We start from the raw sequence: 12433 nt of genomic DNA, 5'->3' as shown, positions 1-12433 counted from the left end.
TTGAGGTCAAACGCTTAAATCCAGAATAAAGTTTTGTCCTTTGGGATTAAAAAAAGAACCTGCGCCAAAGTCCTACAAGACCCATAATGCATTGTGTAAATGAACTACACCAAGGCCCAATCTCAATACTCACACTGCGCCCTGCGGACTTCAGCAAAGTGCACTTGGAGAAAGTGCACAGTAGGGTTCGAGTGCGTAGTGCACAAGTGTGCAAATAATTGCAGAATTGAGACAGGGAGCATTGCGTCATCGATCGCAACGCATGCCGGGAAGCTGGTTGCTGTGATACTTTTTTCAAAAACTTTTATTAACAACTTTTAAACAAACAGCCAAATTTATTGCTGCTTTGTCTAGAAGTTTTAGAGCACCAACTAATCGTCCTAAAATGAACTAATTTAATTAGAAATACATATTTTCATCAAAGGAACTTGAGCTTTTTCTCCGGCAGCAATGACTTGTGGGTAATACCCTTGCCCGAGGTCCGCATCGCTGCGGACTTGGGTGAAGTGCAGATTAAGGGTGCAACGGGGGCGTGGTCAACTTCTGCACTTGAGAATCGGGACACCCTACACACTCACACCCTTGGCCGGGAACGCACAATTGAAGGGCGCAAGGGTGCAAGTGCGAGTATTGGGATTGGGCCCAAATTAATAGGGAGCCTAATGGGCCATTCCCATCTGTACCGGGTCGGCCCGGGCCGGGTAGCGTTGGCTGTTTACATATCTGGGATGCCTGGTATTTTTCCGGGCCAACCAAGGCTCATTCTCAGCCCTCTTCTCGAGGGGGTCTGCTTCAGGCCGACCAGGGCCAACACACCCACTGCTGACAGCAAATTCACACCTTCCATTAGAGCAAGCCTCTGATTGGTGGGTAGAATCAGCCCACATGGGCTTAAGGCAAGGATGTGTGGAATCAACCGGGCCAGGCTGGCGCCGACTGGGGCTACCCGGCCCGGGCCGACCCGGTACAGATGGGAATGGCCTTTACGTCACACCCATCTACTTCCGGACCATGGGTTCCCAGAAAAAATGGAAAATGAATGTAAGTAAACGGGGCTATAAAAGTTATTTTCTGATCCCCTTTGCCGTAGGCCTTGAATCGCACATATGTTGTACTTCAATTTAAATGAAAGTAAATGTAAATGTAAGTAATGTGAGTTTCGACTGTCTGTCACGTAATTCAAGATTGATTAGCTTGTAAAAAATTTGTAACTAAAATGACTACAAACCAGATATCGCACCTATGATGTCACCATTGCCTCTTCTCCCCAGCATAGCGGCTACTTACCACACGGCCAGATTTAGAGTGGTTTGCTCCACGTTTAATGCTCCTTCTTTTGGCTTGGAAGAAGAATTTGAAGCTTGCTGAACTAGTCCTCTCCTCTTCTCCATGTCTGGTTCAATGACGTCAATTTGGTGAGACGAACATTTGTAGTCCGGGACGTATTTTCACACAAACCTAAACGTTTTGCCACGGTTAGACAATAAGCGCCTCCTTGACATCAGAATGCGTCTTTAAAAATCACAGACATCATATGTGAAATCCATGGGACTTAACAACCAGGATTGGAAAATAACTTTTATAGCCTCATTGACTTGAATTCATTTTTCTCTTTTCTGGAGACCCATGAGCAAAGTGGAAAGGGAAGAGACTTAGGCTCTCTATACCAAATTAATACTAAGGAGCTTCTTTCAGCTCATACAACCATTTAGGCTGAAGCACGAGTTTTACTGTACTTAAATAAAATTTTACCTTTTTTACACATTTCAGCTGTTTTCCTTTATTTGTTTGTTCATTCATTTATGATGAAGGACTGAAGCAATCTATCGTGAAACAGGATATTTTTGACTGTTTTCTGAACATTTCAACTTTTATTGGGACATTTCTGGGGGGGGGGGGGGGGGGGGTAATGATATCCTGTTATTTAATCACTTAAAAATTATTTGTTAACAAGTCACTAAACCAACGTCTGATAATCTGAGAACAACCGTAGAACAGATCATTTTTTCAGCTCTTTGAAACATCTCTGAATGAATGTAAATAATTGTTTTGTTAAGAAAAGAAAATCCGATCCAGCTTTCTGCTTTCTTTGGGTTTGCTTTGATCACTTTTTAATGCAGAATTGATCAGGAATACAAATGCAGCTGTAAAGCATGCAAAATTAAATGTACAGTAAAATAAAAAAAATCTAAATCAATCAAGGTTTCATGTTGTATAAAAAGCAGCGATCAACAGTGTTAATCTGAGCTTTTAAAGTGGCTAGTGTGGAATCAGACCCCAGTCCCAGAGGGACCTGATTCTAGCAGCAGACAACTTAATGGCGGAAAAGCTTTCACCTCGCTTGGTCTGAACTGTGGGGCACCATTAAGTCACCGTTCCCTGAAGATCTGAGGCACTTTGCAGACTTCACTTCACTACATACAATAAATCTCCTGTCCAGACCGTTGACATCCTCAGAGACAGAGGTGGGCTTTTCGGTTCAACTCTAAATTTGTGCAAAGCTAGAGAGATACATCCACCAATATGAAGAGTGTTTCTGTGTAAAAGTGATGAATAAAAACCCATCTTATTAAATCTTGCTGAACAGCCTTTGTTTGGAAAAACATTTTTTACATCCTACAGGACTGATAAGCTAACAGCTAGTCTGAAAGCAGCCAATGCAAACAGGGTTTGTATTATGCTGCCATGGCAGCAGGAAGTATTGACTGGCCTAGTACCCCATTATTCAAAAGTAATACTTTTATTTTTCAGGCAGAAATATTTATTTTTCTGTGTTCCATGTGAATTTACCGTAATACAAGACAAAGGCAATCGTCATTCTAACACTTTTGTAGTAACCCTACATGTTTTAGCTGTCTTTTGAGACCACGTTATTCATGCACATTTTGCAGTTGTAAAAATTAGCTCTGTGTGATTTTAATTTAGGACAGGAAGCAGGAAAAAAATGGCCGAACTGATGGGCTCGACACACGGGAGGCGACGTCGCCTCTCCTCCATTCATTTTCAATGAGACATGCGCGCGCAAAGCGATAATCGCGGGTCTCCCTCCTACCAAGCGAAACGCGAAAAACGTGTGTGTGAAATTTTGCGCTCGTGCACAGGCGACCCAGCGATGCGATCCCAGAAAGTTGAAATATTTTCAACTTTTCATCGCTGTCGCTCGGACGAGGACCAATCAACTGAGGTTTCATTCACTGACCAATGAGCGGACAAGATGCTCCATACATCTCCGAGCAAACATAGAGGTGAAGTTGATTATTATCATGTTTTATAGTAAAATCAGAAGTAAGATTTCACATAACTCTCGCAGCACCTTGTGAAACATCATATCTACCGCTTTATTATCTCTGAACCGCTTAAATAACCTTAAATAACCCTCCAACCTGACACAGCCAAACAAAACAACGGACGTTTCGATTTCACCATGGAACAGAAAGCGTAGATGCGTAGCTTTGCCGCTGGCCGCCTCCCGTGTGTCAGGTAATAAAAGCGACAGCAACGAATTTCGCTGATCGCGGTCATTTGTCGCCTCCCGTGTGTCGAGCCCCTAAATGGGCTTCACTGGTCTCCTCTGACTGAGCTGCAGGACCTAAAATCGGGATTATATTATAAGCCAATTGGCAGTAAAGGTGAAATATGATCACCCTCAATCTAAGTTTAACATAAAGGCTGGGCATGAAAATAATCTTCTACCCCATCTCCTGCATTAGCAACTAATAGAAAATACATGCTCAGGTTAGAAAAAGCCAGACTCATCTATGTCGCACTATAAATTTACGTTCATGGACTCACCCATCTTGGCACGCGATGGGGAATGCTGTTGTTGATTTAGCGTCCAGGAAACAGCAGCGCGCATCCGGCTAGTAAAAACCAACCATTAGCATTAGCAACCTCCACAACACAGCTGAACTCTTTCAGGCTTGTGTTATTTGTGGAGATAAAACATCAACGTTGAAAAGCAAACACAGTCAGTGGTAGAGTTGTGTTGCTGTCATCCAATCAGAAGAGAGAAATTCGTAAATAATGAACAGCACTGAGTAAAACTCCAAATCCTGCCGTTTTCTTCTTTCCACTGCACCAGCTAACTTCTACCTCCTGAAACGGGGGCTTTTTGCTCCACAGAACAGCACACAAGGCATTCATTTATACTGGAGACCACAGCACTATTAAAACAAGAGTGTAGGCCTGCTTAATATCGGACATTATCAGAATCTGTGTTTGCTCTGGTAATGACACAACTTCTACACACCATGCACATATTGTACATCAAACTCCAGCATCTTTTCCTCTCACTCACATGACATAACATGATAGATCCAAAGTTTAGTTTTTAGATTCTTTTTATTTGTTTGGCACTGTAACAGGAAACTCTGATACTAGTGGCTATTTTTACATTTCACACCATGGTGTTAACTTAAATCCTAGCAGCAATGATTGATACAAGTCTTATTTTAAAAACTGTTTATTTCTTTGTCACTTTGTCCAAATGTTTGTCTGGTTGATTGGCTCCAGCTGGGGTGAGGAATGTTTGGTTCCACCTAAACAGGACAGAGAATATTCAGTCAGTTTTACCTTGGGCAATAACTCTTTGTTCTGTGTGTGGACTGTATTTTAAATAGGTAAATGAACTGAACTTACCTGTCTTGTCTTCTCCAGGGTGTCCTGTTAAGGGTTTCCCCTGAAACATGGGCACCATTTTAAAGGTTCTGAGGAGCCATGAGGCAGAGTGGGAAGGGGTGTTTGGGAATTGTATTTTGGATGTTTATGGTGTTAAAATGTTAATTATAGATATTTGTATTGTTGTGATGGCTTCGTATGGGTTTTTAGGATTTGATTATGTAGAAGGGAGTGTAATTATTTAGGATTAGATTTTTTAGAAGGGAGTGTAATTATTAAAGATGCACTATCACATGGTTCAGTCCAGAGTACTGATGAGTTCCACAGTATAAAAGGTGCCATTGAACATCTGTACTGTTGTTGCTGGTCAGAGCTCTGCAAGCATGTGAGCACTGGCGTAAATAAAAATGGGAAACTAATCCATCTAAGACTCCTCTGCATCACTTGTGCTGCTCCGCCTCCTACCGCTACCCGGTCCAGTCTACAGGCACAACTGGCCTAACTTAATTGAAGCAGCTGTCATATTGAAGGTTGTAAAACAGTTGACTAAATGGAAACATTTTCCATTTAAAAACAGCTAAATCAGAATGAGAAAAGATTAATCCTTTTTATGTCTCATTTTGCAAAGATAAGAATTGAAACGTGTGTGTTTGAAATGCTAAACATCTATTTCTAGTCAGATAGCTGATGTATGTGTGTATATAAATACATAAATAATATTATAAGGAGTTTTCCTCTCCACTGTCACTAATTGCTTGCTTAGTATGAGGATTGCTGTAAAGTCACTGACTCTAGTCAGTGACTTGATGCAATTTGCTGGGTTCCTGATATAGGAAACGTTTTTCTGATTGGCTTAGTGAAGTGACCTGTTTTGGAATGTTTATTATGTGAAGTGCCTTGAGACGACTCTTGTCGTGGTTTGGCGCTATATAAATAAACTTGAATTGAATTGAACATATATGAGGTTTACGATTTCATTGATCTTATTCTGCTTCATCCACTTTGTTCTTTGCTCTGACTGCAGTGGTGTCTGGAGTTTTCAAATCCAATCAGATCAGTACCTCTGGTCATTATTCTGCTCGGTGTTTTAAAAAGTAAAACAAACACTTTTGTTTGCTGTTGACATTTAGGTTTGAATAATGAAAAAGTTGTGTAACGGTCAAAGAGAAGAAGGCATAAAGTTTGGGGAAATTGAGGGCAAGAAAAGTTTTATTTAAAGATATGAGTGCACAACAGCGCATAGGAGAAAATAGGATTTGAGTGAAATAAAATATTTACAACATATTTAAGATGTTTTTGGGGAAAATGGAAGATTTGTGTCAAGGGAAAGCACGTACAAAGAAAATCAGAGATGATGAAAGCAAAATATTTGAAAAGGTGGGATCAGAGAGTAGGTGAAGAGAAATAATCTGATTTTAAAAGATAATCGAAGGCAGAGTGAAGATGAAAGAAAGCAGAGGGAGAGAAAGGGAGAGAGAGAGATGAGTGGATCAGATGAGTGAGTGGAGGAGGAGTGGGGGGGGGTGATGATAAATGCTGTGTTTGCAAAAAAATGTAAGTGCAGCCATAAAAGTGGGCTCCATCAGAAAGCTGCTCATGTGCCTCAGAGTCTGCACACAGGTTATCATGTGACTGTTAGCAGTACATGTGATGGGAGGGGCTCTTTTTGGCTCTTTGAATATCACCAGTTGGTGTTTATGGATCCTGGACAAACTCCAGTTCACCCTGACAAAAGCTGATCAGAGATCAATAAAAGAAACTGTTAATGTTGAAACATAAAGACAGACTAAAAGACATAAAGAGTAAACTTTCTCACTACACCGTGATCTTCTACAGAAACTTCTACAGGGGTTCTAGTGTTCAAAGCCACGTTTACTTTACCCTGTTCAGTTCAGTTCACATTTATTGTCAACACTCGATAATTACTCTGAAACGAAAACACTACCACTGCATCTATAAAACATTCTTCTCACTCAAGCACACACACACACACACACACACCTGTAAAAACAACATTGCACACATTTGGACAGCTTGGGGTATCAGATGTAGCAAGAAGCTTGTGCCGTCTCTGAGCTGCTTCCATATATAAAATAATAATGTCATAACGGTCAGGAAGAAACGGTTTGTTCTGAGAAAAGCTGGTTTAACACGTCAGCTTAGACACACACCCATACATTAGTATGTCCCAACTAGGGATGTAAGAAAATATCAATATGGCAACATATAGTGATATTTTTCTGCTATATTATATCGATATTCAAAAGCTGTGTATCAAATTATTGGAAGAATTTACATGCAAAGATTTTCTTTTCTTTCGATGCAATTCAAATGCTGACCCCTAGTTGGCAGCAGTGTGCAATGGGATTTGTTTCCACCATTGAAATGTAAATCCCTCTATTATGGTTCAGATACCTCATGTTAAACATGTTACAAATCAGTTTGGACTGTTAATTGAATTTTCCTACAATAAATTAAGTCTAAAAAATTGCTAATGTCATCTGACTAAATGTATAGCAATATATTGTGATATATCGTATCGTCTCCCCTGTATCGTGATATGTATCACCAGAACTTCTCCAATACACATCCCTAGTCCCAACCCACTTCTACGTCTGCAATATGTAAATATTAGTTGTGGTAATTCTAGCAGAGCAACACTGGCCAGAGCTACTGCCAACGCTAGCACAAGCTACTGCTAAAGCTAGCCCAAGCTAACATCCTTTTTGGACGAGGAGAGAACAACAAAGAAGAATTGTCTGAGCACACATGCAATGTTGCAGGATGTACTGGGGATATCCAGACTTTCATTTAGTGCCAAATGGATCTATAGCTTGTCTCGGTAGATCAGCACTTTCTGGAAACAACAACCAGTCTCTCAAATCACCTTTCTTCTCCATTTGATCATCAACACATCTAGATGATTAAATGCATTGAGTTACCACTGCGTGATTGGCCAATTAGCTCTTTAAAGTAGCAAATAGTTGAGCAGATGTAATTAATAAATGATAATTTGACTGTATTTGATATAGCCTTTCGAGGGTTCTACAGCCCCCCAAGGCACTTTACAACACAAACAGAAATGACTACATGTGACTACATTGTAGCCACATCTGGCCTTTGGGGCACTGACAGAAGCGAGGCTGCTGAGGCCTGGCGCCACCAGTCCATCCAACCACCACCACCACCAGGCAAGGTGGGTCAAGTGTTCTGCCCAAGGACACAACAACTGCAACAGACGGGGCTCAAACCCGCAACCCTGTGGTTGCAGGGCACAGACCTAACTCTTCTGCCTCCCTGTGGCCTGAGAATGTAATTTAAATACCAAGAAGCTAAATTGTTTCAACATGTTTACAATATTTTTTCTGCTTCCAGCGACAGAGCCATTAGTGAAACTTCTCACAAAATAGAACATTTTACTAACTTTTTTCTTATTTTGTGTCTTCAACTAGTTTCTGCTGAGTCATATTGAGCAATAAAACAAGCAGGTGCAAAAAAATCTGTTTCCTCAAAGATCATGATTTTGCCAGTTGCTTTTAAATGTAGTAAAAGGTTGAAATGAGACTATTCGGGTCACTTTCAGCCCAGTCGGTGCACTCCTATTCAGGATCTTAACTTGCAGGTTCAGGCCAACATTAAAGAGCCCACACTGCTTTCTGCTGACAACCCAATAAAACAACATGTCAAATGATCTGATGTAACAATGTATATATCCTCAGATAGGCGGAGGCTGCTGCAGAGTCCTGTTTTAGCAGCGAGACGGTCAATAATCACGCCCTTGAAGGTTTTTATAGTTTGGCTGTGTCATATATTATTGATTTTTACTGAATATCTGTTATATGTGGATTATTTGTGTGTGTGTGTGTGTGTGTGTGTGTGTGTGTGTGTGTGTGTGTGTGTGTGTGTGTGTGTGTGTGTGTGTGTGTGTGTGTGTAAACCCGTGGGGATTGTAAGTTTAATATACACACACACCTTTCACTCCAGGGTCTCATTATACAACACATTAGCAGCTGACAAGGTGCAGGACCACAACCCTGGAAACAACCATATCGGCTGGCTTTTACCTACCCCCCCCCCCCCCCCCCCCCCCCCCCTCTCTAGGTGCTTTTATAATCTCACTCTCTCTCTCACACACACGAGGGCGTAGAGAGCATACAGTCGTTCGCTCATGCTGCCTTAAAGCTGTGTGCTATTTAAGATTCAGTGGGAGGCCTTGCTGCAGAAATGTGCTTAATAAGCTCACACACATACACACACAGAGCTGCTGTTTATTTACTACAACTTTAATACATCCAGCTGGATGTCCACTTTCATTTATGCTGCATATTTAATGTCATGTTAATAAGAGTGGCTCTGTGGGGTCTCTTTTGTTACACAAGACTTAATAATGTGAATAATTTCGTAAAGTCCCCCTGCTCGATCGACGTAATTACAGAAAGCCAAAGTGATGCCTCCACTCTCTTTTCCTTCATACTGAAGTTAAGGTAGAATTTGGGTTCACAATTTTTTTTTTCACAAACAAGTTCAGGATTGACCATAACCCTGTAATTGTGGAACTGGAGACACGTTTTCATGTTTTTCATGTCCCACTGGTGTGAAGCTGAAATTATCTGGAGGATTTCTGTCAAGAACATCTCATTGATTAGCTAATTATCGACAGAAGAGCTCTGGTTTCTCCAGCAGAGCAGAAAACACAGAACCATCATTTTTCTTTACCCATCTTTCTCTGTTTGGGGGAAAAAACGGTTCAAACCAGAATTTAATCCAATGTTCAGCTTTGGAAATTCAAATGAGACTTTCAGTAAAAGTGTTAGAACAAAGTGTGTCGCTGGGAGTTTAATTAAGAAGTCTCACTGTGGGTTTTATGTTTTTTCATCTCAGATCCCAGAGGAGCACGACTTGGAGAGTCAGGTGAGGATGGAGCGGCAGTGGAGGTTCCTGAGGAACGCTCGAGTCAGACGTCAGAGTCGGGTCATCACACAGCGAGGTGAGCATGAGCTTGATTTACAAAGAAAACCTGATTCTTTAAAACATGTTTCTGTTTTAGTAGAGTATGATTTTATTGGCCAGAGGAAGGAATGCTCGAATCAGATCATTGTCATTTAGATTTCAACCACATAAGGATTTCCTGTTAAACCGATCCTGATGTATTTCACCTCTTTGGTCGACTCAAACAAGGGTTAAGAATCAGGATAAATTGAATGTTTATAAAACTTTAATAAAAGCTGGAGCGATGATTCGGCGTGAGCAGGGCGAGTAAAGAGCACCAGAGTCCCAGAAATAATAAAAAATGAAAAAAACTGGAGAAAAAAATGAATAAAACACCACAGAGGAGCTCAGAGAAAACATCCTTTTCAATTTTAAAGAAAGTCATCTGGATCTGGTGTGAAAATGCTGCCTTTGCCTGAGCCGTGTTCCTGAGTTTTATGAGATTTACCGAGTTGGATTTAGAAACAATGCTGGTTATAAACCCCAAAGCCTCCGCATCAACGCTTCACATTTTTATTCATTTGGGGGAAAACAGAATATAATCCTTAGAGTATAATAGTTAAATAATCATGTTACTATTAAGTTAATAATAGGGTAGCGGTAATGATGTTTAACTCTTTATTTCTTCTTTTTTTTTATTTAGTTCAGAAATTTTTGTTACGTCTGTGCTTTGATCTTTTATGTTTCTACTGTTCATTAAAGAATAAATAAGAGTTGATTAAAGCTGCATCGAATCTTAAATTAAGTAAAGAATTAAAACAGGTTTATGTCATTAATGCTGTTAAACTTTTTAAGAAACATTTTCATTTAAAAAAATTTTCACTTGAGTTTTTTACTTCTCAGATATTCATAATTTCATCTAAAGTTGACTCTAATGGTGGAATCTGAAGTTCTTGAAATTGATTGCAGAACCGTATTGTTTACGTTCAAAAGACGAAGAACTGATGTGATTGTTTAGATTGTAAGCGTTGAGTCTGCGTGTGGTGACATCCTCCAAAATAAGATGCTGGAAACTCTAAACTCCCTCTGAAGGTGTTGGAAACGAGTTAGAAGGAAAAGATGAATGAAGTCGGATGAAAGCATCCCAACAATACCAGCACAGTGTCTTTATTTATTTATTTGGTAACACTTTAGTTTAGGGAGCACAAATGAACCTTTAATTAGCTGCCAGTTAATATGCATATTAGTGGACTGCTAAGTCTGAACTAGTCATTATTAAACACTTACTAAGAGCTTATTACTAATGCCCTAATCATAACATTAACAGGCCATAAATTAAGAGTTTTATCAAAATAAGCCATTCATAATGGTTTGTTAACTGAAAGTAACTGGTTTGTTGCTGATTAACGCCAGAGTTGGAAAGAGTACTAAAATTTCCTACTTAAGTACGAGTACCAATACTTTGATAATTTTTTCTCAATTACAAGTAAAAGTACTTGCCTAAACTTTTACTTAAGTAAAAGTAAAAAGTATCGTAAACAAATTGTACTCAAAGTAAAAGTTACTTAGTTACATTTTTGTCAGCGTAAGGATGGCTACATCTAAGTAGTGCTAAATCACAACGCCAGTTCACAATTCGCTCGTGTGTGCGCGTGCACACACATACACACACGCTCAGCTTGAAGGAGGGATTTCTATCCAATCAGTGAGAACAGGACTTGCACATTGATTGGACAAGGTTTTTCTAGGATGGTAAGTTTCAATTGTGGTTAAAATTATTCTTTATTTTGAGAAAAAATAATTTTTTAAGATGCCATCAGTGTGTGAGGTATCTCAATGTTTTCATGACAAAACTCTAACATGAGATTGTGCTCTAACCTGTCACATAATATAACAAGCCTAATGCAGTCAAACATTTCAGATGGACCGTATGACAGCTGCTAACGTTGGCCCTGCCCTACTTTACCTCTACATTACAGTTCCTTTATTCGTGTCCATCCTAGAGCTCCTCTCTGACCTTCATGCTTATTTAGAGCAGCTGATTTTTAAAGCTAGCAGAGGGCATCCTTGGTGGTGGGTTCACTCACTCATTCAACCCTTCACCACTGAAATCAGTTTGTTCATTCTAGTCCTCCTAAATAATCCTCCAATCGTCCAGCTGGAATCCTTAAGGGTCCCGTAACGTCCATCCTGTCAGAACAGGCCTTGGGAGCCCAGGTGTTACTAGAACTAATGGTGTCTCCTCACCAGCATGAGCCTCCAAACATGAACTTTAAATGTATGCATTTATCTCCTCTTGTAAAACTTTAACATGTTTTAAAAGGCTAGTATCATGATAAGTTACACCTCCCAGACCAAAGATAAGATAAAATATTATCATAAACACTGCAGAGACGTCATTATGTATGAAATATAAGTTATTTTCCTGAGCCATTACTTCAGCCAAGATATAGGACTGCATGGATTTGATGAAACCATGCTGTCTCATGCAGTCCTATATGTGTAACACACACACACACACACACTGCAGCATGTTAGAATCTTTTGAATGACTAATTTAACTTCATTGAACTGCTTTAGTAATAATTTAATCTCTTATTCTGGACTAAAATAAAGAAACAAGCTAAATCATCACATATCTGTGGCATCAAGAAGCAACTTCTGAGTTCAAACACAGGGATGGAGCACAATGTTTACACCTGAACAGTATCAGGATGTTTTAACTCACAGAGGCCTGCAGGTCGTCTGTTTTAAGAGCAGAGCGCTGAGAATCCACTTGTTATGAGCGCTAAACGTTATTTTGCTGCTTCGATGCAGAGCGGTAGAGAAACATAATTCAAACACGGAACCGAGTCTGGCTACCGAACCGAGCAGATTTCTGATGACG

At 40.0% G+C, this 12433-nt stretch overlaps 1 protein-coding gene across 3 annotated transcripts in view; it reads left to right on the top strand.

The window, feature by feature from the left end:
* Nucleotides 1–12433, top strand: part of rptor (regulatory associated protein of MTOR, complex 1) — a 253616-nt gene that overhangs the window by 198549 nt on the left and 42634 nt on the right. For all 3 annotated transcript variants that reach the window (XM_070550035.1, XM_070550033.1, XM_070550034.1), the window contains exon 26: nucleotides 9499–9604. In XM_070550035.1, the coding sequence (XP_070406136.1) occupies nucleotides 9499–9604 (106 nt within the window). The remainder of the gene's footprint in view (nucleotides 1–9498; nucleotides 9605–12433) is intronic.

The sequence above is a fragment of the Nothobranchius furzeri genome, chromosome 4, assembly GCF_043380555.1.
Source record: "Nothobranchius furzeri strain GRZ-AD chromosome 4, NfurGRZ-RIMD1, whole genome shotgun sequence".
Classification (NCBI taxonomy): Eukaryota; Metazoa; Chordata; class Actinopteri; order Cyprinodontiformes; family Nothobranchiidae; genus Nothobranchius; species Nothobranchius furzeri.
The sequence above is the reverse complement of the archived record's forward strand: the minus strand, read 5'-3'. Positions and strand labels throughout refer to the sequence as shown.